At 42.0% G+C, this 27,427-nt stretch overlaps 2 protein-coding genes across 9 annotated transcripts in view; one reads left to right on the plus strand and one right to left on the minus strand.

The window, feature by feature from the left end:
- mtmr3 (myotubularin related protein 3) overlaps nucleotides 1-7,306 on the plus strand; it is a 26,972-nt gene extending 19,666 nt beyond the window's left edge. For 3 of the 6 annotated variants that reach the window (XM_086313426.1, XM_086313428.1, XM_086313427.1), the window contains 2 exons: nucleotides 1,253-1,279; nucleotides 2,624-7,306. In XM_086313426.1, coding sequence (XP_086169552.1) covers nucleotides 1,253-1,279; nucleotides 2,624-2,789 — 193 coding nt within the window. In that variant the 3' untranslated portion in view covers nucleotides 2,790-7,306. The remainder of the gene's footprint in view (nucleotides 1-1,252; nucleotides 1,280-2,623) is intronic. The other 3 variants (XM_086313429.1, XM_086313431.1, XM_086313430.1) reach the window with 2 other exon arrangements.
- The window catches only part of citb (citron rho-interacting serine/threonine kinase b), a 48,863-nt gene continuing 28,546 nt past the window's right edge, over nucleotides 7,111-27,427 (minus strand). For 2 of the 3 annotated variants that reach the window (XM_086313423.1, XM_086313424.1), the window contains exons 19-41: nucleotides 27,301-27,405; nucleotides 26,906-27,046; nucleotides 26,501-26,620; nucleotides 26,087-26,318; nucleotides 25,789-25,947; nucleotides 23,471-23,494; nucleotides 21,147-21,317; nucleotides 18,182-18,362; nucleotides 15,912-16,000; nucleotides 15,715-15,819; nucleotides 15,436-15,605; nucleotides 14,996-15,040; nucleotides 13,383-13,463; nucleotides 12,971-13,106; nucleotides 12,511-12,650; nucleotides 12,336-12,428; nucleotides 12,043-12,151; nucleotides 11,790-11,918; nucleotides 11,231-11,311; nucleotides 11,014-11,092; nucleotides 10,750-10,923; nucleotides 10,247-10,535; nucleotides 7,111-8,589 (exon numbers count right to left, since the gene is read on the minus strand). In XM_086313423.1, the coding sequence (XP_086169549.1) occupies nucleotides 8,566-8,589; nucleotides 10,247-10,535; nucleotides 10,750-10,923; nucleotides 11,014-11,092; nucleotides 11,231-11,311; nucleotides 11,790-11,918; nucleotides 12,043-12,151; nucleotides 12,336-12,428; nucleotides 12,511-12,650; nucleotides 12,971-13,106; nucleotides 13,383-13,463; nucleotides 14,996-15,040; nucleotides 15,436-15,605; nucleotides 15,715-15,819; nucleotides 15,912-16,000; nucleotides 18,182-18,362; nucleotides 21,147-21,317; nucleotides 23,471-23,494; nucleotides 25,789-25,947; nucleotides 26,087-26,318; nucleotides 26,501-26,620; nucleotides 26,906-27,046; nucleotides 27,301-27,405 (2,877 nt within the window). In that variant the 3' untranslated portion in view covers nucleotides 7,111-8,565. The remainder of the gene's footprint in view (nucleotides 8,590-10,246; nucleotides 10,536-10,749; nucleotides 10,924-11,013; nucleotides 11,093-11,230; nucleotides 11,312-11,789; nucleotides 11,919-12,042; nucleotides 12,152-12,335; nucleotides 12,429-12,510; nucleotides 12,651-12,970; nucleotides 13,107-13,382; nucleotides 13,464-14,995; nucleotides 15,041-15,435; nucleotides 15,606-15,714; nucleotides 15,820-15,911; nucleotides 16,001-18,181; nucleotides 18,363-21,146; nucleotides 21,318-23,470; nucleotides 23,495-25,788; nucleotides 25,948-26,086; nucleotides 26,319-26,500; nucleotides 26,621-26,905; nucleotides 27,047-27,300; nucleotides 27,406-27,427) is intronic. The other variant, XM_086313425.1, reaches the window with a different exon arrangement.

The raw sequence follows: 27,427 nt of genomic DNA on the forward strand, positions 1-27,427 counted from the left end.
CAAAGCTTAATCTGTTTGCATTGAAAGCCAAAATAAGAGTTTCTCACTTCATGCATTTTTCTCAAAATATACATGTCTGTGTCCCTGCACAGACATGTATGGATGATAAACATGATGTAATCTGTGACTGCTCAAAATATTTCAAGGACGCACTAAGCAGTACTCTGAACTGGTATAATGTTGGCAGCTATTAATCAGCTATGTCTACTATTAATAAAGCAAAGGGTTTTGTTTTGTGAATTAAAGACTTGTATAGGAGAAATCTGTCTTATACACTTCCTGCCTTGTTTATTTGGATGTTTCCTGGTTCCCTGCCGCTGGGGCAGCCAGTCTTATTTCCAGCATCCACATAAAATGCAACAGGTACCACTTAAATGGGCACCATCATTAAACCCTCTAAATAAGGTAATGAATCAGAATAACAGATGGCGTACTTGAATACTGTAGTGTGGGTCTTTCAAAGGAATACCATGTGCCCCTGTTGACATGATTCCCAACTATTCTAAATGCAGCCAATTAAGTGACCCAGATTTGCCTTTTTGATCCAAGTGTTACTCTCTAATGTATGAAATCTTTAGAAAGTCTTTAAGCATGCCCTTTGTGCAAATGTAAGAAGTCTGTTGTACTGTGTGGAAGTAGCCTTCCAAAGAAAGTGTCCTGCACGCTCTCTACACCTGCTGTGGATGAACAGTCAGGATAGTTGCACGATTTAAGGCTTTTGGTCCCAGTATCATGTCTTTCATTCAGGAGAGGAAAGTTATTTTTAAAATTTGAGGACCTAATTTGCATTTCATTTGCCAATGAAATGAGGCGCCACTCTCTGGTTGTCTGTACTATGTCAATCTATAAACAAGAGCCAGGGAGCCAAGTAAACTGTTGATTGGTTGTTTAATTTATTGTAGACGCCCTTTGTTTTGCACCGATGTGTCCACACAAAACTGGGTGGTCAGGTTGATAATCATGTGGTGAATTAGCTCGTGGACACTTCCTCCTGGTGTCATCACTTCCTTTTATACTGCTGACTGCTCTGTATTTCCCTTTTTGTCAGTGGATCACATAAGTCACTCAGGAGAACTTTGAGGTTGAATCTTAGGATGTTTAGTTGTAAATGTAATTTGTGTGAATCCTGTGAATGCAACTTAAACACAACACATCTCCATCAGGACTTTTTTTTTTTTTTTTTTTAAGTGTTATGTTTTTCTCTGCGGTTCAGCAGTACTTATCCATTTTCTGCCCCTCTCCTCCTCTACAGTGGCAGGGAGCCTGTTCAGGAGGTCTGGTGAGATCCGGCTCCCCTGTCCCACCCACCCTCCAGCCTTTTCAACCCAGCATCCTTCAGTTTCCTCCTCATCCTAACCCAATCCCACCTCACCCTTTCCCTTACTCACCTGCTGCATTTGAATCCCCTCATTCTGTTTTGGCAATCAGCAAGTTCTCAGGGAAACCTCTTCATTTCTGAGATGGGTTGATTTGTGTGTGTCCTCCAGCAGTAGCAGTGTGTTTTCATACAGCAGTTTTGAATTGGCTGTGACAGTGAGCATGGTGCTGTCACTCGATCAGAGGCTGCCCGTTTCATTGGAAAATTTGTAAATCTTTACTAAATTGATCCCTCAGCCTCGACCATCCTAGTATAGCATCACATCGGCACCCTGCCCCCGACTCACCCACAACATTAGGGTTGTAACGATTCTCCAAATCCACCGTGGCACATCTGGAAACCATGGACGTTTGTTACTGCAGATTCTGTCTCTGAACCGTTACACCCCTACACGGCACACACCCTGGCAGCATGCTGCCCCTAACCAACCCTGCATCCCACTTCCCAGCAGCACAGCATGGTGTAAGACACCTCTCAAGCCACTTGGTGGTGCAAAAGGGTAAAGAGTTGGAAGAAAAACAATCTAATTCACTTTCTGCTCTGTGTGGTTACAAGCAATTGAAAGGGAGCGCTGTGTGTGTGAGCATGGCCTTACATCAGAATTAGAGCATGGGTGTTTGAAATCTTCAGTGTGACCTGTCTGTCAAGTGATCACAGCAGTGTTTTGAGTTGAATAATCAACATGTTCTGTTTGGAGCACCTCTGCTAAGCGGCATGTAGTGAACATCACAGCAGAGCTGCACTGTAAACTGGATGGGTGGAGTCTGCCCACAACTCTCAAATCATGTTTAAAATAAAAGTTTATCATGCGTCACACATGGTTGAATCATAGATCAACGTCACTTCACCAGGTGTGGGGTTATTTTTATTTTCTTTTTTTTAAATAAGTAGCACCTAAGTCCTGTTTTTAAAATCAGTGTTTAGTATTTCCCTGTGTGGACCTCCTAGATAAGTGAATGTTTGTAGTTTAACATAAACTTGATCCAGATAAGCTAGCCCACACGCCAACTTGATATTTTTTCTTAATTTATTTCTTCCCCTGAAAGCTTTTTTTTTTTAAAATTATTATTATTATTTATTTTATTTTTTTTAAACAAAAAACCCAACTCCTCACATCAGTCCAGTTTAAGTAAACTGTTTTAAATGAGGTGTTATTTTCTAAGAATCTACCACAGGGACGCATGGTAACTTGAGGTGTAAAGAACGTGAGAGTCCCCCAAATAACATCTCCGTGTTCCTTGGCAGGAACTGCGGTAACGTGTTCTGTGCCAGCTGTTGCGACCAGAGGATCCCAGTGCCAAGCCAGCAGCTGTTTGAGCCCAGTCGTGTCTGTAAGACCTGCTACAGCAATCTCCAGCATGGCTCAGCTACCCTGGAGCTGGAGAAGCCCATTACAGCCAGCTCCAACTGAGGTCCAGAGGACCAGGACAGACGGGAGTCGGGCTGAGCTGCAAGTCGCTGATGCGGAAGCACTGCTGAAGAGCACAGGAGCTAAAGAATGTCCCACCAACTTTGTGAGTGCTGCTGCACTTTGAGTGTGAGTGTATGTGTGAAAGAGAAGCTGAGTGGCATGTTGGTGAGATGGGACTGCGCACAAAGGAATGAAACTGGACATCCTGGTGCCTTGGACCAGGCAGGCAGAGGACATTGTCTCACTGTATTTGCTGAAGTCTCCTGGAGGACTTTGGTCTGTGAAAGATTCTCCTGAAGATCCTGAAAAAAAAATCATAAAGGTTTCTCATCTCCTAGCCTGGAGCATGGACTCATCTCTGCAGGGTGTTCTGACATCCTGGCAATCACGAGACTGTCCCTCAGCAAGCCAATGTCTCAGTGAAAGATTAAAGGAACAATTCATCCAGATCACCAGAGGAGATGGTAGTCATATTCCCTCACTTCCTATGGTACCAACAATCCAGCAAAATTTATTATGATTCGACTTTATCTGAGATTTCTGCTGCCAATTAGTCTGCAGGTCATGTTATCAGTTCAGCATATTTTTGTGTAACTTGTTAATGCTGTAAGGTTGGGCTGTTTTTACCAGAAAACTTGGTTACATATTCAAACAGTCCAAAATGAAACCTAAACACTTTTATATCTGAATACATGTAACAAGCAAATTTGAGAAGCCTGATCCAGTGTGAGATTCATCCCCCAATCAAACGACCAACTTTGCAATGCTACACTTGCAGGTATGATTTCCACATTAAAATAAGACTGATCTGACTGAGAGGCACATACCCATTGAACCTGTTACACTTTAGAATTGTCCTAAAAGTGCAGGAAACTAGGTTTTAAAATTACTAATACTTCCGGCTATGTAGCTCAGAATCTCGTTTAAAAATGCTGCTTTCTGATGGTAATGACTTGATAACATGACCGCAGACTGATCAGTTAGTAATAAACTGCATGAAGTCCTCTGTGGAAAAACTGACTTCATGCTTTTCAGACATTGGTTGATCATCAGCTAAAGTGACTGAAGTGATAGTATCCTATTTAAAGATGGGTCACTTAAATATTGATGTTCCCCACTGCTCAAGAACCTCTGTAAGCAGGTGATATTTACCATACATGCATTTGTATTGTCACCATCAACTAGTAATGGCACACTTGGGAATATTTGTTCCTCTCTACCATTGTGTGCAAGAGCTCAGTACATTTGAAAACCCCATTCCTCCCTCTCCTGGACTGGGAATGCTGAAGTGCATCATATTCCAAATTAAACCAGAGTGCCTAAGAAGCTTGTTTAGGCTCCACATATTCAGACTTGTTGAGAGTGAGGCAAGTTTTGCCATTTTGACTTTGTAAGAGTGCTGTGAGGATGCTTGCATACACTCAGTCACATGTTCAGTCTAAAGGAGAGCTTGTCTGAAAAGTGTGTAAAACAGTGAAGTGTATCTCTTAAAGAAACTGGCTGCAGCCTTTGTTTGCAGTGTCATTACTCTGGATAACTGGGTGAATTGAGCCTTTAACTTTCTGTGGGCCGAGTCTCAACTGTGCTTGCTTTGTTTGGGTGAGCTTTTAAGCAGCTTTTCAGAAGAGACGCACAAATGTGGTGGCAAACAAGTGATGTACAAATCAAAAAGCCCTTGATGCTTTGTGAACATCACATTTAGTTATGGTTGAGATTCAGTCCAGAGTACAGAAAGGAGGCTGGACTCCTGGAGTTTGTGAATTTGTAAAATTCTGTGCTGTTCACATATTTAAATGCACTTTTTTCTTTTTTTTCCCCTTTCTAATTGCTTTTTTAAATTTTTTCAGTAGTTTGGCATCCTTATCCTGATCACGGTGAGGATGGTGAATCATTTTGTGTTTGAAGCCCCCGTGTAGACAAGTCATGCAGCAAGTTAGTGAGAGGAAAAGGCTTGTGGCTATTTGGTCTTTTAACAGCTCGTGCTGCGCTGCTCCTCCATACCAACAGACTGTTTATTACTCGTGTGCAGGGAGCACTCACTGTGAGACTCTGCTGATTTCAGGCTTTGGCTTTTTGTTTCAAAGCATTAACATCACACAGGTTTGGCCGATAGACCTGCATCAATACCGACGTTTTTTCAGTTTGTCTGTCGTGGACAAACTGAAGCACACGACGGTGCGGCCAACTGCTGCCAAAAGATCCAGTTTTGTTTTACCCAGCAGGCACTGGGACGGAACAACCTGTTTTGTTTTGTTTTTCTTCTCCCCTCAGTCCTCTGGTACTAATCAGACGGGTGTAAAGCTCACAACAAGACATCTTTTTATCTATGTATATATATATATATTTTTTTTTTTTCTTCAGGTGGCTGTCAGCCACTACGAAACAAATTCCACTTTGTCTAAATTGGAGGAGCACAGCAGCAGTAGAAAGGGCTTTCTGCATTTCCCAGGTCTGTAACGCCACATGAAATCTGTCAAAGCATCGCTGAGACGCCTGCTCATCCTCACACCCATTCACAAACTACTTGTGCACACACAGACACAACTTTTGTACAGTAAATGAGAGGAATAATATATTCAGATACCTACATAGCATTTAAGAAAATGTATAGAATCTTTGAATAGTGGCACTTAATTAGTCACCAAAGTTTTTTCTTTTCTTTTTGAAATTGCATAAAATACCTATATTTTGCAATCTGTTTAAGGCAGTTTGTTTTGTTTTTATGAATAAATGGAGAAGCAGGGTGACCTGATTTGATGCTGTAATGGTTCTCTCTCCTCCCCCTACTTGGATTTTATTTATTGATATTTGTATTGTTGACTTGCTGTTAAAACTCCAGTTAACTCAGTTTTTGCCACAGGATAATCAGAAACGCAGACTGAGCGGTGGTTCTGAACTTTGGCTACAGCATCCCGTCAGAATATTTTGTGTTGGCCAATCACAGCATGTGTGGATGTAAAGATTTCAGCATTATGAGGGGGTGAGCAGTCAAAGGTAGCCAACGAGATGTCTATGCACTGAGTGAACAGTGGTCCAAAACAAGCAGCCTGAACCCAAAATGAAGCCCTGCCCCCTTTAAAGCTCTCATACATTTATACCATTCACACCCATCTACAAACACTACCTCTACTTGCATCCACACTTGTTCATGTAGACACACATACATTCACATACTGAGCTTCTAGTTGCTGAGTGACTCTTGCTTTTCAGATTTCCAGCGCGAATGGGTTGTTGTTGTGTTGCAAATCTTTTTGTAAACCCCTCCCCTGATTACTGTTCAGCTGGAACATTTAAAGGTACAGCACAGAAGCGTAGACGAGGTTGATAATCTTTGTTCAGACTGCCAATCTCTATTCCCCATGATCCAGCTCGCTGTGTCAGATGGCTGCTGTAGATATAAACACAGCAAGTTTTGGACTAAGGGAGGAAACGCAGACATTTAACTGTGATTGACAACCTGATGCTACTTAATTATCCTAAAACTGTTTGACTGAGCCCATTCCTGTCACTTCCTGTTGGATTTGTGCATGATGCTGAGTTGAGATTGTTGCCATCTGGTGGTGGAGCTGCTGTTTTAGGTGGTCAAAACAACCGGCTTAAAGTGTGTGCTTTTTAATGTCGACCTCCTGTGGAAGTGTGTTTAATTCGACAGCCTGACCTTTAGTCTTTCAAAGAGAACTGAAATATATTATTTTGGCCCTCTCGCGAAAGATGAGTCAATTCCACGAACTACATCTGATGGCAACAAAATGGAGCAATTGTGTCCAAATAGACAATTTATTATTTTAAGACTCCACACTCCCTTGTGAAGCCAAAGCGTTTTGACCTTCCCCACATTGACGACCAGCAGCGTGAGTTCCCTTTTTTCGAGTTTCACCACAGTCACAGGGACGTCTTGTTAAACAATCCATGAATGTGAATGGTCTCACGGGAGAGGAAAGGCTGTTTATTTGCACATGACATTAAGTAAACACTGCCACAGGGTGCATCTGAGTAAAGTGAGACTGAAAGTGTGCTTTTCAGTATTGCAACAGCATGCTGGAGTTATGGACAGATCTGTGTGTGGGAGGGGCTGGTAATGTGGGCTTCAGTTAACGTTGCTGTGTCCCCACCCCCAGTATGCATATGTTGGGGTTTTGTTTTTTCCACTCACGCTGACTTGCTTTTAGAGGCATCACTGCAATGGCCCAGTAGTCACATGAGGTGTGAGTGTATAAATGCATCAAGCATTTCAAGCATTAGTGTGACTGAGTGTCTCTTTGGTGGAGCCTGGTGCCAAGCAGTTTTTATTACGGGTCTCTCACAAAGGGATCACTCGTGCTTTTTCTTCTTCCTCTCTCACCCCCTCTGTTAAGCACTTTGAACCTTCTCATGTCTGTCGAGTGTATGGCTGTACATAGCAAATTCCTGTAACAACAAGTGCTCCTTGTTCAGTCTGAATATTTTGTTCTGTTTTGGATTTCCTTTTAAAGAGAATTACATTGTTGTAGAATTAAAGAAATAAACTAGAAGATGAATCTGTTGTGACTGTTTGCTTGCTAGGTGATACCTGCTTTCACTGACACAACTTGCTGTGGTGGAGAATCTGCAACTGAGAGCGCACAAAGAAGAAAACGGACACTAGAATCATGTTTAATGCGTGTACTGGTATACAGCTCTAAAAATCAAGAAAATCTTAAGTTACACTGTCTAACATCAATTTCTACTTATAGAATGCAAATCCAAGTGAGTACATGACAGAAAAGAACAACCAAGAGAATCGATCAAAAAGCGACAGTGCTGCTCTAAGTTAGTCATGCTCACTGATGTGATGAGTGGGGGGTGGTCTTGCTGCCTCTAAAGAAACGATACAAGCAAGTGACGACCCCTGACGGTTACTAGACTTCATATCACTGCACAGAAACGGGACATCTGTACCATAATCGGCAGCAGCGGACTAAGAGCAAGCTGAGGCGCTTTGAGCCAGCCTGACAGCACGGCGTCCGGCATCAGAGGCAGAGCTGCGTGTTTCTTTCTTAGGTTTGCTAAAAACAACACGAGGAACACTTGGAGCGAAACACTGCTTAATAATTGTTTTACAAAGTATGGCCGGACAACGACGGTCGAAGCACTCTTATGCAGTTATATATCAAAGGCTATTCAGGCAAGAAGACCACACGGTTGATCTGGTCGCGTAACAAAAATGAGCTTTTAAACTCCTGATCAAATCCAGTCTTGTGTGCAAAGTCTTGCCTCCTCAGATCTCCCTTCCGTTAGTGAGCTATGAAAGTAATTCAATGTCAGTTTAATTCTCTTAACGGAGAAAAAACCCTGTGATATTTCAGATTCTTATGTAAGGTTGATATTGTACGTCCTAGCCAGCGACAGCGTTAATCTCCCTGCAACATCTTTAGAAACTCATTTTTTAAAAAAAATAGACATGGCTTTACCAGCCGACTCTTCCCTTTTATCTATAAAAACTCCGACAGCAATATTTACAACTTTGAGGAGATAGAAAGTAGCTTCTGTAGATCAGCGTAGGTTCCCTGCCACCAAATCTACTGTGGGATAACTCCCATAAAAGCACGTGTCAAGAGGATTGTCACAGGAGACGTCTCCCGTTGCAGGTTTTTGTGAGGTTGAACGAGGAACTGACGCTGCACTATGTACAGGCAGTGTGTGTGTGTGTGTGTGTGTGTGTGTGTGTGTGTGTGTGCGCGCGCGCTTGCACTCAGGGTGGAATAAGGGCTTTTGCAGTTGGTTCTCTACAACCTCCAGTCAGGAGCAGCAAGTGGACTCACACTGACGACTGATCCCACACCTGCAAACACAGATTAAGAGCAAAGGTCAAAGCGTGTCACTGTGGCTTAAACATCATGAATAGTTTGGTGTTGTCTGTATTTACTGAAGAGCTGCAGCATCAGTTGTGAAACTAAAGGTGAGTAGCCTTACTGGATATGTATTTAAATGAATCGTACAAACATGATTTACTGAAGTTTACAGCAAACTGCTAAATTTAACAATAAAGCTTGTCTTATTTTGCACCTGATCGCTGCTGCTAGTAATATTTATTTGGAACAGCAGGAAGGAAGCAGGGAATCCCAGTACAAGGTGCATATTATAGGGTTTTTTCCTCAGCAGTGTGCATGCAGACACTTTGAAGGTGTTTTTTGTTTTGTTTTTTCCCTGTTTGTTAGATTTTGACTTCTATTATCAGATTTGTTACACACTATATAAAAAATGTCTCAAGAGGCAGCCCATGATGTCTGCATGTTACAATACTTAATATTATCTATCCTCAAACAGGGCAACTGAGCCTCATTCATATTAACCTTAAAAAAACGAGAAAGTAATTTCGTTTTTTGAATTCATTTTTTTTTTTATAAATTTGTTCTTTACCTGCTCTCTCACCACTGGGGGTTGCAGATGAATTTGTCTTACACAGCCTGGAGTATTTTAATAAAATCTGCAACTCTAATCAGAGGTGATCCTTTTCCTGATGCTGGGCAGTGACGCAGCTTTTAAATTCACGTGGCTTTCTCCCAGTCTTACTGAACCCAGCGCTTAAAGCACAAACGCATTCATGTAGTATTTCTCTGCATCCCTACACATCAGCTGTTTTGCCTTTAGCCTGTGTTGTGTATTTCACCTATAGTTCAGCACTTCATCTGCAGACAGTAACTTGTTAGATATGGAAAAAGAGATCCAGCCTATTTAATTCACTCATTCATTTCAATTCAGTTTTATTGACAGACCCTATAACGATTAGCCTTCCTCATAGCACACGCATGTGTACACCAGTCTGCAGAGTCACTGTGTTAAAATCAAAATAACCTACTGTGTGTGTGGTTATGTGCACAAATGTATCTGTGCTGAGACAGAGGTTTGTAAAAAAAAAAAAAAAAAAACAAAAAAAAAAACAAACAAAAATCTAGAGTCTGAAACTCCAGCAGCAACACTGCAGCACAAAGACTTTCAAGCAACTTAAAGAAGTCCAGACGCTTTTCTTTGCAAGCTCCTTTGACTACGATGACCTGGATGACTGAGAACCTTCACAGACATGCAGCATAAAGAGCAAGGTTTTTTCTTGCAGTCTTCACCAGGATGACCTCAAACATGCTGACTAAGCAGTAAGTTTGCTCTTTATAGCACAAGCGCTGCTGGAGCTTGAGCCTCTTCAGAAGACTTTGTGAAAGCGCAACAGTTTCCACACTTTACAGATATAAACTGTATTTTTCTGCACATTGACAGAAATAACCGGGGAGAAGACATCTGGAAACATGTCAGAATGATGTATCCACATTCAGCAGAACAGCTTTGTGTTGCCATATCAAGAATAGGACTGTTTTTGTCTGATCAAATCCAAGGCAGAACATACTCATTAAATATTTGGATGCCCTTTCTACCAGAAGGGCAGTTTGATTTTGTTCATAATAATCCTTAGCGCATCCACAGGCCGACCGGAAACTTCTGCATACCTTGTTAACAGGTGCGAGCTGGGTTCGGACAGAACCAGCGTGGAGTCGACTGCTGTCTCCGAATCTTCCAGGAGACCTCTCCCTGCGGCTGTCCAACACCCTGCCCGGTGACTTCTCCCGGTCCAGAGGCCGGGCAGGAGACTTGTCTCTTCTGAACTCTGTGCGGCCCTCCCGATAACGATGTGGGGTGCTCGGCTCCCGATGCAAGCCGTCATGGCTGCCGGGGCCTGAGGTCAGACGCTTAGAGATGTGCTCTGTGTAGGTGGGTGGACACCGCTTACTGGGACTACTGTTGACAACAACAACAAAAACACACCATGGATGGTAGCAGACATAGCAAAGCCAACCTTCCAGTGATTTTTAGCAGACAATACAAGCGCTCAGGACTTTTTGGGTGATTTGTTTTGTGTTTGAATGTTTAACTCACTCCGACTGTCACTGAAATATTTTTTTTCTTTGTTTAAACTGGATTAAAGTGAGCAAACATGACAGAGTGAACTGACCCTCGACTGGACCCGGTCCTCTGGAGCTCCCCAGACTCTCTGATCAGACTTCCCTTACAGCAGATGACCCGCAGTTTGTTCTGGTAGGAGGAGGCGAGGTAAATTGCCCCAGAGGAAATAGCTGGGCCCAGGTAACGTGGATTTGGAATATCTAGGTGTGCCAGCACTGTAGGACTGGAAGAAAAGACCAAATTGAGGGAAATGCAGCTGAGAAGTAAACTCAACGAGTGTAAGATGTGGCACAAAGAGGCCACTGTGTCTCACCCCAGAGCAGCGTGCCCCTGCACCTCGATGACATCCAAGGAGTTGAAGTAGGTGACAAACAGGTAGGGCTCTCTGTAGGCTGCAACAGACGACACACACAATTATTTAGTTATTTAGTGGATTTGGTACAGTTAATGGTGTGTTTTTTTTTTTGTTTTTTTTTGTTTTGTTTTGTTTAATTCAATGAGAGAATTAAGATGAAAGAAACAGCCGTTACCAAACGACAGAGGCAAACGGCTCCACTTGATTTCCTCAGTGCGGCTTCTTCGTCCATACGAGTCCACGAACACTCCAAACTCTGCCACAGAAACATTTGCTGCACTCTTCATCATACTCTTACAGACAAAACACTGTGTGCAGACAGCAGTATTTTAAGCACACTTTTATAATATAATAGCTTTAATCCCGAAAAATGTTATTCAGCTTATATACCCAGATTAGCATTTATTATTTATAGCTGTATACCTAGAATAGACATTTAGAATCAGTAACCTATCCCCAGTAAGTACATGTCTTTGGAGTGTCGGAGTGGTAACCACTATGCAACGAGTGCATTAAAAATCCTGGGACACTAACAGTTTGTGCTTCTGAAACTGCAGTACTACTAGCACAACAGGATGCATGTGTAAAACACATTCACCCAGCTGAAAATGTAAAACACTTGGAGCCTGAAACATGTTTCGATCTAGCCAGGTTAGAAGAAAAACCCCTTCTGTTGCACTGACTTGGCTAATCGTATCTCATGAGCTCATGGAGCTCAGTTCCTATGGATTTACCGTGAAAACACAGAAGATATTCCTCCTTCTGCATGCTGCTGGCCACCTGCATGATGGCGATGGGAAAACTGTGAGACGAGGCTGCAAACACAGCCGGGGCCAACGAAACGTCGTTCTTGTCCAAGAATTCTGCAGCGGAAAAAGCTGAGGTTAAAAGCCACACAGTGATCCAACAACCGTAAAATATCATCCTGTGACTGGCTGGTAACTGATTTGATCCTGGAAGCATTAAAGGCATAAAGAAGTACTTCACCCTCAAGTACAAATTGCTTCATTTCAATCTCGTAGAACTTGTTTGTGCCGATGATGATGCTGTAACTGGTCAGATGGATGCAGCTGCAGGGCTCCAGAGTTTCAATTTCCTGTGAGGTAAAGAATTAGGTGGTGAGGGAAAGCCAGTACTTTGAAGCACATCTAGTAGTAGAAAATGTTTTGAAGGTAGAAGATTTATCCACTTTAAAACCAAACGTTACCTTTGTTTGGTCAAAAGAAAAAAAGCATGACATACTTTCAACAGTATAACAGACTGTACTGTGTCATACTCACCTTACGAATGCAGTATTTGCTAAGATTTTCATTGTAGCGCAGAATGGTTATTTTGTTTGGCATTGCAGCACATATACAAGGCGTGTTGTCTATCTGTAAAGAGAATGCACACGCTCGTACGTACGGTCACATTTCAACCATGAAAACAGCATTCATGCAAAGACAGAAGAACTACCTTTCCTGCAGCAAACAGATGGCAGCCTTTCACAGTCTCAAAGATGTATGGAGCCAGTTCAGACTGGCTAGGCAGGTGGGACTGGGCCAGAGTCTGCTTCACTCTTTTAATCTCCACCAGACACAGCGCTCGCTCATCCCCTGCAGCACACAGACATTACACATAGCTTGTTCAAGGATAAAGACATTAGTCACTTTTAAGCCACCCTGCTGTCTTGTGTAACAAGATATTTACAAGTTTCTCCAAAGTTATTAGTATGGCAGACCAACCTTTCAGTTTAAATGATGCATAATAATTGCACTTCATCAATTATGCCAATTATTTGTAATGGCAGCAGATATTGACCTTTTGATTTACGACCGACACTGTGACTGTCTCAGCGAATGAAAATCTAGAGTCGACTCCTGCTGCTCAGCAGACATTTATTTTCTACTGAAAATACCAAAGCTGGGCCTCTCACCAACAATCATCAGCAGTTTCTCCTGCTCTTTGATGATGTAGATCTGAAAGACTGACCCCAGGCCAGGAATGTGAGTCAGGGAGTTCTTGATAACATTCAGCGCATACAGCCCCTCTTCAGAGCCCACCAGAACGATCTGCGGCACAGCAGCGAAACACACACAAAAAAAAAAATTCAGGTGAACGTGGTGACATTTCAAACTGGAGCAACATGCGGCAAATCCTGGCAGAGAGCCCCGAGCATCTGCTCCATGCTCCAATACATCGTTCTTCTCCTGAATACACCTGCAACTGCAGATCATGTCATTTTCTACTGCTTAAAATGCACAATTAAGAAGTAAACATATTTTCTAATAAATATATATGTAGTTACATATGAATATCATTTTATAGCATATAAAACATGTTCCTACCTGATCTGTGAGCGGAAGGGTGCAGTTAATGTCCAGCCTGTCATCTCCCTCCAGCTTCAGCAGAGAGTTTCCCAGCAGCTTCTGAAAGAACAGAGAGGGGTGAAGGGTCAGCTGGATCACGACCTCCACGTGACCTTGGGTAGGAGGGAACAGAGGAGCAGGACGGGAGGGGCTGGATGGCTGGAGGACTGGGTTCAGAATCACAGTGTCAGACGTGGGACCAAGTCACAAGCGGTCTTCAGCTTCAGGTCACGGATAGAAAGTTATACTTGTTAGACCTTTAATAGCACGCTGTTTTATTCAGAGGCTCTACAGTACCAACGAAACGATGCTTTTATTTGTAATAAAGTAATTTTGTACCACTTGTCAGCATTAAAGGGAATAAAAGATACTTTTAATAAACATTAGCGACTCCTACGAAGCTGAGAACAAGATTTTACATTCGAAATGAATAAATGAAGTAAATATTTTGCCAGTGGTCAAGTACAGATTGCAAAAACGTAATGTTTACACAAATGATCAGAGTGAAAGGATCAAAGTCTACAAGCTCTACTGCGTTTAAACAAGAGTCATTATTAACACTAATCAGCATCACCGCCGGCTCCCTCATTACTGAGTCAGTGTTCCAGCTCATACGCTGCTGATATCTTCTACACATATACAACAGAATTAGATACATACAGCTGCAAGCTGAGATGAGAGGGTCAAGCAGATTAGGACAGTCGCCATAGCAACTTAAACTATTAATATTAAAAGGTGGCAATTGAGTCTGATAGGAATTTGAACTCCTTTAGGGATTGGGTAGAAGTACAGTAGCAAGCTTTAGGCCTCACTCGCCTGTGTACCCAATCAGCATCTGTGCTGATTTATATGGATGACAGATGTACTAAGCTCATGTCCATCACATTCATAGTGCTTATACAATTTCAGTGATTGGTCTATAAATAGAGTAAATTATGAAAAATGAGCATTGCCGTTTACAGAGTCACCCATAAGGTGACTTCAGATGAACTCCATGACTGACACATGAGGTTTCACTCGTCGTTTCACTCATATCAACCTGAATTTACAAGTTAATGAGGATGAGAAAAAATTACTTGGACAACATTAGTTTCATGTAATTTTAATATTACCACATTCAGCTCTAGATCTTGTCGTTGCTTTTTTCTTTTAAAGATTAGTAAGAATATGACTTGCGTCTCTTGGTTAAGTCAAGTGACTTGAGTCCCAACCTCCCTCAGAGGAGTGTGCAGAAAGGGCAGAGGTAACAACGCAGACAAGTACACAAACAGGTAAAACTCGGCAGTGCGGTCCCTGCTCCTCCGGACAGGACAGCTGCAGAGATTCAACCCAAAGATGATCAGACATCTTGGCGAATATTTGTGTACTGTGGTTAGAAAAAAGGACATCGGAGACAGGGAAGAATATTTGAGAGTTTGTTCAGGATACAGCAAAGGATAGTGAAAGTGAGAAGTGGTCACAGCAAGTGAAGTGACAGCAGGGTGGGGGGCAGGTGACAGCCAACGAAATGACAGACTCATGCACTACAGCGTGCCTCGTGTAGGATGTGCAGTGCTCGTGTGTGTCAAAATGTCTCGTGTCTAACTGTTTACCTGGACCAGTGGAGACAGAACCATTTGTCTTTTGGACACAGCAGCCTATGTGTGCAGTGACACATGGGTAGGAATAGAGCAAATCGACAAAACACGCCCATATGCCGGACATACAATGTGTCACGATGAAAAAGCAACAAACACAGGTGAGAGAGACAAAGAGAGAGGAGAGAAAGAGAAAAGAAGAGAGAAGAAAGGGACAATTAATGACGCACGTAAGCGAAACTACCCGTTAAACTTTAAGCTCGAAACCTACGTCTTAAATAGTCTACGGAGGGGAAATCTGCTCATGGTGAACAGCACCAACACAGTCAAATATCATGTTTACGACCACAGACGCGACAGCTGTGACCACGGCCGGATATGAATTGAGTCAGGAGACATTAAAGACAGAGAGCGAGCTGCCCCGGGTTGCGTTCGCCTGCTCTGGAGATACTCACTGCGTCAGCCTCTGCCTTCTCCCGGGAGGCTCGGCCCGCAGCCACCACAGACTCCATCACAGCCACCCAGCGCTGTTTGTCTGGGAAACTGGGAGCCATGAAGTAAACAGCCTGACCAGGCCAACAGGGAGTGTGACACCGTGACTCCAGCTTTAGGACATAAGGAACATCTAACACACAGAGAGAATAAAGTATGACACGACTTCAAATGATTAATATTTGACAGACTTTTGAACAACATTGGGAAGGCAAAGGCTGCCTGGTACACTTCACATCTACCTGACTTGGCAGTGTTTGGTAGTTCAGATGCTCCCACTGCTCCATGAACCACCACCTCCCCATCTGACAGACACAGATCAAACTCCTCCAGTGGTTTCACTGAGTCTGAGCAACACACATAAGGAGATTCATAAGCACTGGTGCCCACTCTAATAACTTTCCATCTATCTAAAAATCCAGACAGCTAAACATGTCACCTTCTCTGGGCTCTATCTCATAGATGGATATTTTAGTCCCATCCAGGACCACATATTTCCTCTCCCAGCCCTGGCCTCGTTTGCCATTCCTGCAAAAACACAAGACGACAACAATACCACTGTGAAGACAGATGAGTGGATTTTACCAGACGGAGTATTATTGTGAGGGCCTATGAGGAGTTGTTCTCAGTAACATCAGGCCACCTGATCAGTTAGAGGACATGGGTGCAGATGTCACACAGTGGAAATTTGTATTTATCTTGTATATTGTTTTTATTCTGATTTTTAGTGTTTATTTATGTGTGTCGTTTTATTTGCATGGTTTTATTCTGTTTCTATTGCATGGTTTTTAGTGTTTTATGTGACATAGTTTTTAATCCACTGTGGACTGGCTACACATGGGACAAATTAGCTGATCGGGACCACCTGCTGAGGCAGGGGTGTGTCCAGAGGTGGCCTATCAGCTGTGTAAAGACCTTTTAAAAGCAGGCTAGCTGAGCACTGAAGGAGAGAGGCCCCAGACTGGAAAGTTAATGCTAGATGGCCAGCGTGACCCGGCGACCCAGTCCTGACCTCATGGAATGGCAACAGTAGGAGACAACGCGTGTGATTGGCAGCAGGGCAGAGGTTTACCTGCATTTGTGAGTAGGGTCTCTACTGTTGTTTACTGGGTGCAGCTGGGTTGGGAGAAGGTCGCCATGGCCATGAGCCACGGCTGCTTCTGGAACCATTATTCTGGCCCCTGTTTGTTATTTTACAGGACACCGACGCAAGGGGAGCTGTGGCGGTGGTCGCATGATGGATTCGGGTGCAGAACGCAAGCTGGGCTGGGATATGATGGGCCAGTGGAAGGACAAGAAGATGGGAGGCTCTTCCTTGTCTGCCGAAGACGGGGCTGGCGTGAACTCTGCTCTAAAGCTGGAATTCCTGGCCTGCTGATGGACCCATAATGAACATGTGGCATAATTATAGCAGGGGGTTTTTAGTGAATGTAGAAAATGGTAGTTTTACAGGTTTTAGGATTGTTTTACTAGATTGACAACATTTTATTATGTACATTTTAAGGATGTTTTATTTGTGCTCCCTGGTCTAGTAATAAACTGTTTCTGATCAGAATGTCCTGCTTCATCTCTGTGCCCTGGGTATCTGACTCGCTTGCTCCCCCTTGTATTTTAAAGAATCTTTCTTTTTAGCAGGACATTCTGGTGCGACTGCTTTAGTGTTCCCCGTGTGTTACATATATAGCTCCCTCACTGTAGATTGACAGACTCCATATTGTATGGAAATGTATGTAACTCATGGCCCTTCCCAGATTGGCAGGTACTAACGATTGCTTCTTTAAGATCATCACTGATGTCTTTCCTCCTTGACACTGTAACACACACCCAAATGTTCCAAAACTTCTGCTTTTACAGCTGTGAGCATGTGAGTTGCTCTCGCTTGTTGACCATCAATTAATCAATATATGTGATTAGCAGCAGCTGGCTGCTACGTTCCCTCGTAATTGAGTACAGGTGGACTTTGTTTTTCCACACACTGTTTCTGCATATTGGCATATTGTTTGATTTATTACGTTTTTGTTAATGATGTATACAATATGTAAATCCCCTAATTTAGTATTTACTTAACTAGAAGATCTGCTAAAGACCAGGTGAGTCCTGAGATAACTTTGCCGTCTTGGGTGTCATTTCTTTTTCACATGACTGTACGTACGAAACATCAGATGTATAAAATGCTGTGTGATGTATCCACTCTTGTTGTCTTTTTTTAATTTTTAAAGCTGTTTGTACGGACACTCCTCGTTTGTAAATCTCTACCGTTGTGAAATGTAACACATGTGGATGAAAAGATCAGATGCTCAGAAAAAATCACTGTTTGTAAACATGGCATTAAAAAAACAATAAAGAAGAAGCCAAATACACAGTAACACAAAGTGAAACTGAGAACTGGAGAATTACAGAAAAAAAGGCAAAAAAAAGTTTTGAAATTTGTACTTTTACTACTACTAATATTCAAAATCTAAGGTTGATATTTATCAGACACTATAATGCTCTAATTTGTCAGATTTTGTTAAATCGTGTCTCACATTCATCTCATCTCACTGCTGGAGGTTTAACTCACTTAAAAAAAACGGGTATGTGTGAAGTCTGCACATTAGAACTGCAGATTTATGTGCAGCTGTTTCGGCAGGTGATGTGTAGGACGGTCTTGATATATAATAATGCAAGTGAGCAAAGACTGAGTCAGACACCACTGTGTCCACAGCTAACCTGGGCTGTTTCATCCAGCCCTCCAAGTGCATGTGTCCGCCGGCCTCTTTCAGCTGCTGGCCCGGTGCGCTGCTCTTATCTCGACACAGGCCCTCAGACAGATGCAGGGAGCAGTCACTGGACATCCCGCATGTGGCTGGAAGGCAGGGGGAGCATTTCGGGTGGCACAATGCATGGCATTCTGAGGAGAGAGCAGAGCGACACTACTGACACCGCCAGTCTAAAAGGAGAGCGTGTTAACACTATCAGCGTAAGGAGAATGCACAGTAGGTTTATCTGTCCATAAAAATGCTCTCTTCTTGTGAAAAAAGCTTGTGTTTGCCAACTGTTAAACATCTGCAAACCGTCAAAGACTGAACATTTTGTATATGTGTTCACTAATGTAAAGATTTAAAGATGAAATGCTGCTATTAAAACCCAGAATGATGACTTTCATTGTAAAACGGAAAACTTCAAAACACAGACAGAAAGGCTAATGTCAACTTTGGTCTTATCACAGTTTTTCTGAATTGGTAAAACACTAAACTCCATTCTCTAAGCTATCAAACAGTCTTTTGGCCAAACCTTAAACACGGTTCAGGTACTTAGACACGATTTGCAAAACTCATACACTCTGTTTTTCAAAACCTTAAACATATCCTTAGTCACTAAACACATTTCACATGTGTGTTGCAAAACTGTAAACACTGGCAGCAAAATGTGAGCACAACTTCAACACAGCTGTCATCTTTTACACACAGCAACTCACAGCTGAACACACATGTTTCTAATGATGTGATCAGACCCTCTGCAAGACTTAAAGATCTACGATATCAGTATGTGCGAGTGTAACCTGTAACCAGCGACTCTTCCAGTACAGTTCTGTGCCCATAGGCCTACTCTTACTGTTGGCTAGGTTGTTACAGATGGTACTCTTGCAGTACTGTAGACTATATTGTAATAGTGCACATATATCTGGAGTGCATATACTGTAAATACACTATTTCATTAGTCTGTCTTTCTGTATCACTACTTATCTATTATCTATTATAGAGTGTTTGAAATGGATTCCATGGAAACCTCCATGGGATATATTTTGAAAGATGAATCAGGATTCAGTCTGGCAAATAGAAGACGGAGAGACAGCAACATACATTTTTTCTCAATTGTTTACACACATTTCCTGAAAACATCCCTCATATTGTCAGAACTCTGCACACAAATCAAAAAAACACACACACAACGAGCAAAACCCTTCAATTCTCCTGCAAAATGAAACTCTACATTCAAAACAATGTAATTTCTTGTCAAAATGGCGTTTTGTTTTCAAATGACACACAAACCATCACATGAATAGACATTTATAAGAACCAGTTAAACACTGATGTGCTTACAGTTTTTTCTGATTGCTTAAGCACATTTTTTGTAACTATTGGCTAATTTTGCAAAACTCTTCACACAAATAAGAAAACCTGTCACCCAATAATCAAAACATTGTAGTTCTCTTGCAAAAGCAAACACAGCTAGATTAACTCTTCACACCTTCGTAAAAATGGTGTTTCCGTATCAAACAGTACACACAAGCCATCATCTACTAAGCACACAATGCGCCAACTGCACACTGATGGTATGAATACAAAACACATCTGGCTTTTGCTTTCTCTGTGCACAAGGTAGGCTATGTCAGTTTGAGCTCATACTTCTGTCATAGATCCATAAGCATAGAGGGATCCAAACTTCAAGTACTGGTGTTTATTCAAACACATCAAAACAAACACAAGTGTTTATTTCCAAGTATAGGATTATTTGCAATCGCCATAATGACTATATGGGTTACTTGGTCTGCAGTGAACATGCTTCCTCTGCCCCCAGCATCTGGTCATCTAGCAATTCTGTAAAGTAACAATTTCAGTATTTTTACATCAGTGGTATTGGTGTGTTTCTCATTGGCATATGGCAGTGCTACAAATCTTTGTGCGAAGTGACTGTACTAACCGATTCTCATTTCAAGATGTCCTTATGGTACTTGCTACAGTGTAGCGGCTCGAGTTAGGCTGGACCCGTTGGCCAGCTACCCTCAGGGTCATTCCACGGTTGATTACATGGTCCACTATTGTAGCTCTGATGTCATCAGCAATTCTATTTCCTACTCTTCCTACCCTTCCTCTCCCCCCTCCTCATCCTCCTCTCTCCCCTCCTCATCTTCCTCTCCCCCCTCCTTGTCTTCCTCTTGCTCCTCCTTGTCCTTGTCGTCCTCTTCATCCTACTTCTTCACCTCCACGTCCTCTTCCTCGGCCTCCTCTACTTCTCACTCTTTCTGCTCCCTCCATTGTACTCCGCACACACAGCTTACCTGTATTATAGTGCTTAGGCTGATTGCAAAGTGAACTAATTATCTAAAAAAGTTTTCACATGTGAAAGTGTGCCAGACAGTTGGCAAATTAGTGTTAATGATAGCCATACATGTGTATACTTTTGCTAGGAGTGTGTTGGAAATTTGGTAATTGAGTGTTGTGCAGTGAATTGTGCCTACAGTTTTGCAAAGTGTGTGTTACAAAATTGCAAACTGAGTGCAAAGCAGTTTATGTGCTTTTAGTTTTGCAAACTCAGTGAGTGGTTTTGCTATAAGTCTGAATAGTTTTAGAGATTGTGCTACAGGAATCACAGTTAGGGTTTAAGCATTCAGAAAAAACTGTAAGCACATCAGTGTTCAACTGGTTCTTATAAATGTCTATTCATGTGTCATTTGAAAACAAAATTCCATTTACATTGTTTTGAATGTAAAGTTTCATTTTGCAGGAGAATTGAAGAGTTCTGCACATTGTGTGTGTGTTTTTTGATTTGTGTGTAGAGTTCTGACAGTATGAGGCATGCTTTCAGAAAATGTGTGGAAAAATGTAATATAGCAAGAAGTTAAAATATGGTTTATGTGAAGGTATACATCACTGTCTAGTTGATAGTCCTTGTGAGCACAACTGTAACTTACCAAGACAGGTAGCTGCCTGACGACCAAAGTGCACAGTATCCAGGCACACGGTACACTTGGCAGCTCTCATGTTGAGTCCCACTGTGAAGCGGTGAGGCGTGTTGTGGTGCATCACCCTCTCTCTCTCCCTCTCTCTGTCTCTCTGACTGTCCTTCAAGCGACGGCTATACTCTGAATACAGTCAGCAGGGAACACAGTCAGGGCAGGCAGCGCCAGCATGTCTTACTCTGTCAGGTACAACCTCAGTGCATCATGCCATACCATCTATGAGATCAGTTCAACAAAAAAAAAACAAAAGCTTTCCAAAAGGAGTGGTACATGTTTGGCAAAATGCATTAATGCAAGTACTCTGAAGACGGAAATGCTTGAAACAGATTCTTCATTTTGTCAGTCCCTCTGCTTGTGCCCACACACTGCAGCATTTTAAAGGCATTATCCAGTCAGCATCAGCGAACTGCATTCTGCATTAAAGATGGTTGAAAAATTTCACGTCATTATTATGGCAACAAAACGATCACGCTTATTGATATAATAATGTCAATCAGTATGAAATTTACAAATCTTGTGTGTACAACCAACATGGAAAGAAAGAAAAACGTGAGCACTTTATTTCATGTATCTATTGAATATTGTTGTTAAGTTACTGATGAATATGGCCCCGTTTGTATTTTTCTCATACAAAACTACCTTAATGTGATGTTGCATGAGAAAAGTATGAAAGAGACCAAATCAGTGAGTAAATCATAGTAGAATGGAATAATCAATAGAGCCATATCTCACTAATAGATGCGTATAAGCTCCGAAATCCTAGCATCACATAGTGCTGTTGTTGTTTAGACCTTTATTGTAATAGCAGGGGAATGGAGGCAAATTACAGTCTAATTGGACTTAAGCTAAAATGTAAAGCCTTGGTCTTTTCCCCCCGCCTCCAGTCTGTCCTAAACTCAGCTGCCAGGCTTTTAACAAAATCAAAGAGACAACACTATATCACTCTCAGTTTTGCTACTGCATACTAGCTATTTTATCCAGCTATTTCAGCTGATTTTAAACTTGTGCCATGCTTTTACCTGTGTTATAAATTTACAGTCAGACCCAAGGAACCGAGCTGCTGGGTTGTTCCTCTGATCAGAGCCCTTAACTGTTCTCTAACAAAGGAGCTGACGTTCGCAAACTCACCTTTCATTTACATCTAGATTACATTACAAACGTACATTTACAGAAAACTGATCAAAGTGTTTTATCTTCTTATCACTTCTTTATGGACTTATCTATTTCCGTGTTTATTTATTTTACTTGTAATACCGTTCACACTGTTCAGCATTTATGTTCTTTTTATTTTAACTGCATCACTTCACTTTTTGATTTTGATCTATATTAACGAGTTCTTAAAAGCACTTTGAAAATCTGTACATTTTACACTTGTTTATGATTAGAGCTAGCAACTTAAAATAAATCATAATAACTTGGTCATCTTCTTTAGTCCTCTTGCATGAAACACATACATTAGTGTTCAAACTGCTGTGCAGCTGGCATTCATGCGGATGTTAAACCTCCAAGGTAAGCGCTGTTACAAACTAAATACACCTGCCCATTGGCAATGGCACCCACTGACAGCAATGGCCTTCCCCCAGACTGCAAAGTTGTTTAGGAACAGCTTGAGGAACACAACAATGAGCCAAAGGTGCTGAACAAGTCAGATTCACAGTTATCTCATCCGGCATCCCAGAGAGAACCCAAAGGATCTGACACAGGACGCTCTCAGGGATCCTGTGTCTGTTCCCCAAGGCCTCAAAGCTGTTTGTGTCCATCAGATTTGCTATTGTAACTGACAGCTGTACATCTTTTTCTTTCTTTCCTTTCTTGCTTCTGTTGTTTCTGTTTTTGACTACCAGGTCACTATGACATAAAACGTAGATATGAGACTTTTCTTTTCTTGTTGTAACCTTGACTAACAAAATGGCTAGATAATACCTTTAGATCAGAGTGTGGGTTTAAAGTGCATACAGCGGTTTTTGCATTGCAGAATTTTTAATATGGTACATTTGTGTATATGATGTGAATTTGAGGTGGAAATAAAGTGAGTTAAATAAAGTAGAAGGCTTCTGCAAATCACACGCTTCAGCAACCAAGATAAAATGCTTCAGATTTCTAAAGCTCTGCACTGAAGGTTCTTCAGCCTCATCTGACAAACCTGTTTAGATCTGACATTTTATACTATAAAAGTGCAGAGCTTTTAAAATCTGGCCTGTCAAAGATGTGGATGTAGCAACGTAGAGGAGAGATAAGAGACCAAGCTGCAGAAACCATGAATTTGGATGACTTACTTTCAAAAGTGACCCTCCTTCCCTCTGAAAGGTGTGTGAAAGAAGAGACAGTAAGAGCTTCAAAAATCAACCTTTGAATGTGAGGTGTGTGCTGCAGAGGCAGTAGAGGAGAGTCAGCTAAGAGATAAGCCATTTTGCACTCAAGTCATATGATACCTATCAGTTGTGCCTCACTTAAATAGACAACCAAAAAACGATTGGTCTTTGGGATCAAGTCAACCCCCAAAATTGATCTAGTGTGACTGTAAGAAGATTTAACAGCTGTCTGAAAAATATAGTTACAAAAAACGAATAATTAAATAATCAAATCCCCAATTCTACTCATATTATTGGTGATAATGAAATAAATACTAGTACAACTTGTCCACAGTTCTGAGGTATGAAGAAAACTGCCTGAACTGTATCAATGTGACAACAAGACACATTGATACAATGCTTTATTCTATATACTTCTACATCCAATTAAAATTACCAGTTAAAGTATACGGCATGTCTTCGGACTGTAGGAGGACAACAGATTGCTCAGAGGAAACCCACACAGACACAAGGAGAGCATGCGGGCTCCATGCATGGGGGCCCAAATCAAGTCCTTTCTTGCTGTGAAGCGACAGTGCTAACCACTGCACCTGCTGTGCTGACCATTATTCAAAATAGCAAACAAGAACAAGCACTAGGAGCTCAGAATCTTGCTGCATGCAATACTGTATACTTCTGCAGATACTTCATGCAGAGTAGGGATGCACCGATACCGATACTGGTATCGGGTATCAGGGCCGATACTGTAAAATATGTGTGTACTCGTACTCATAAAAGTTAACTGATACCATGAACCGATACCAACTTATTTCATTAATCAGAGGGTGGCTTGTCATTTCTGTTGTAGTTTTTTAGATTGGCCACTAGGGGGACATCCCGCGCTAAACAGGCACAGGGTTAGGCGAGTGAGACTGGCGGCTCCAGATAAAAAAGAGAAACTGGAGGCTGCTGTAGCCAGGCTAAACAAAATGTCAGCAGTGTGGACCGGAACAGCCAACTTTAACTCAGGTTTTGGAAAAGCGATGAAAAATGTCAAGAGAAAATCCACGGGCAGTTAAAACAGAGGCTCTGACTCATTTTATCGCTCTGGATGACCAGCCAATGCCGGTCGTGGAAAACATAGGATTGCATCGTCTTCTCAGCATACTCGAGCTGCGATATGAAATTCCCAGCCGCCCATACATCAGGGAGATAATGGTGTCAAAACTTTGTAAAGAGGTAAAGACAATCAGTGTGTGCGCGATGTCAGTCCTCGGTTTAACGGCACAGTGGACTGATGATCCACGGGCAGATGAGGAGTTTATTCGTCAGTGCCAAATACTTTCGTTATTTTGTTTGTTTGTTTACAATATGGACACTCTGCAATAATTTAAAAGTTTATTTTATTCCAAACAGAAGTGTTTATTTATTATTCTGAAAGCTCGAGACAGTGTCAATAGTTCAGTGATATTTTGTTAAATTACAATGTGGAGACTCTGCAATAACTTAACAGAAGTGCTTACTTTTCACTTGAAATTTTTTTGTGGTCTTTTTTATTAAGATTTAATTTTTTATCGGCAGAGAATAAAATAAAACCTGTCTTCCAATTCATTGCATTTGTGTGTGTGTGTGTGTGTGTGTGTGGTAGAAGTATTGTTTTTTGTACTCTGTATCGGCAATTACTCAGATCCAAGTATCGGTATCGTATCAGTTTGAAAAAATTGGTATCGTTGCATCCCGAATACAGAGGTCTAGGTTTGAAGAATAGCGGTGCAGGGGACCTGTGTTTCTTTTTCTTCTATAATTATGCTGCATGATAGTGCTCGGGCTACAGCGCGTCTAAAATGAGAACAATATCTGCTCACTGGTATGATGGAAACGAGTTTAAACCTCAAATATCTCACTTGATGTAAGCACAGCTTACCACAAAGGCTCTTTCCCATGTTACGCCACAACCACAGTGTTTATCAGACTTATACTAGAGTAAACTAGAGCACTTTACTGACTTCTTCACATGTTTCTACACAGTACATCTGATTGAACTTGATCAACTGAGCTGCCAAAAAAGGCTTTGACTTGAGCTGTTTACACGTCTTCTTAAATAGTTCTTCCTTACACAGCAAGGTAAAAAAGAAGAAAAAGTCACATGACAAAAATTATGAATGGTTGCCTAAATGAGATAACAAACCTGCCGGCTCATCTTACCTCACTCTCCTCTATGCATCTCCTGTGAGCCTGCATGTTTGTGCCATTGGATTAAAAAAAAACACACTGAGCTACTATGAAAATCACCCTTCCCTTACCCTCAGGTGTGGGAGTGTCCTTCCTCCGTCCAGAGTTGGAGGGTGCAAGGCTGGTGGGGCCCTGCTGGTGCTCAGGAGACTTCACCATGGCAGACATAATTATCTGTTGCCGAGCTGTGGCTGGGTTTGTAGAACTTCCGTGGTCCTTATACTGCAGAGCTGGGTTGGAAAGACTGACTTTGAGTATTTTGTTTTGAGTAAAATTTAAAAAAATTCTTAGTTCAAGTTTCTACTGATGATTATAAATGAACAACAGAGTGTAAATTGGAGTCCACAGATTGGTGCAGGGCAGTCTCACCTTCTTCTCTCAGTGCTCGCAGTTCTGCTCTCATTTTCTGCAGAGCATCTTCTAACTCTGTGCAACGAGAACGTTCTTTGTCTAGAGCTGCCTTCATGTCGCTGTACTGCAGAGGCACCGGCTGGATGGCAGGCACAGGGGAAGCCTGGCCTTGAGTCTGAGTCTGACCCTGAGTCTGAGCCTGAGCAGCCATGGCGGCCAACAGGTCCTCCCGACGACGTCCAAAGAGACCCTGAGACACACACAAGCAAACACAAACAGGGAGAAACACAAGAAATGAGCCCATAAATGAACAAAAAGAAATAGAAAGATAAGAAATTATTGTATATCTATATATATCTGTATATCTATATATATCTATATCTATATCTATATATGTAGAGAGAGAGAGAGAGATATTTAATCCCATCTGACCTTTTTCTTCTTGGAGCCACCGTGTGCCTGGGCCTGGAGGAAGTCTATGAGCTTAGTCTGCTGGGTAATGGTTCCCTCCATTTTCACCTTCTCATGAGAGTATACAGCCTGCAGGTGGAGCTAAGTGAACATCACTACTGCCATGAATTTCTTCTCAAGTACTTCATTTCATACAGAGAGGTTGACAGAGACAGAAAGTAGGGGAGGGAGTTGTGTGCTGTAAAACAAATAGTGTGTGTGCACATACGTGTGGCTCAGAACAGTGGGGGAGAAACAAGACTGAAAATGACACAGTCCAGCAACGTACATGTACCTGCAGTGATTTAAAACTCACATGGTTCCTACATGTGTGGGTTTTTTTCATTTGTCTTTAGTAGGCGTGTGCATGTATGTGTGTAGCAGCACCTGGATGTTCTCCAGCTGGTATTCCAGGTCAGTCCTTTCAGTTTTCAACAGGTCAGTCTGGTCCAAAGCGTCCTGCAGCCCCTGGGTCAGACGAAATATGTGGGTCTTCTGGGCATCCATCTGCTGTTGCAGCTTCTCTTGCTGTGGAGGTAAAGCACCTTTACATCACCCTCTGAATGTCTTTACTAAGCCACACACACTTCTTACAACTGATTGCTTTTACTGATTGCTATACCTTTCAGCGTGGTTTCATACAGAAAGGTTTATTATTATTACTGCTAAGAATTTCTGAAAAATAGAACCGATTTATTTTCCGGTTTTGACCATATGTCTGTAATAAAAGTGTAATAAAATGATCAGATCAGTGGCTCTGTGAAAATAATGAAACACTGTGCCTCTTCCAGCAGCCTCTGCTTCAGCTCTCTCTCACTCTCCAGTTTTTGCTGCAAACTGCGGGCATTCATCTCCAGCATGGCATGCTTCTTCTCCAGATCGTTCAGCTGAGGAATGAAAAGGAAGAGT

The sequence above is a fragment of the Aulonocara sp. 'chitande type north' Nkhata Bay genome, linkage group LG12, assembly GCF_057382095.1.
Source record: "Aulonocara sp. 'chitande type north' Nkhata Bay isolate Kocher_YH1m ecotype deep benthic linkage group LG12, A_spYH_male_GT1.1, whole genome shotgun sequence".
Lineage (NCBI taxonomy): Eukaryota > Metazoa > Chordata > Actinopteri > Cichliformes > Cichlidae > Aulonocara > Aulonocara sp. 'chitande type north' Nkhata Bay.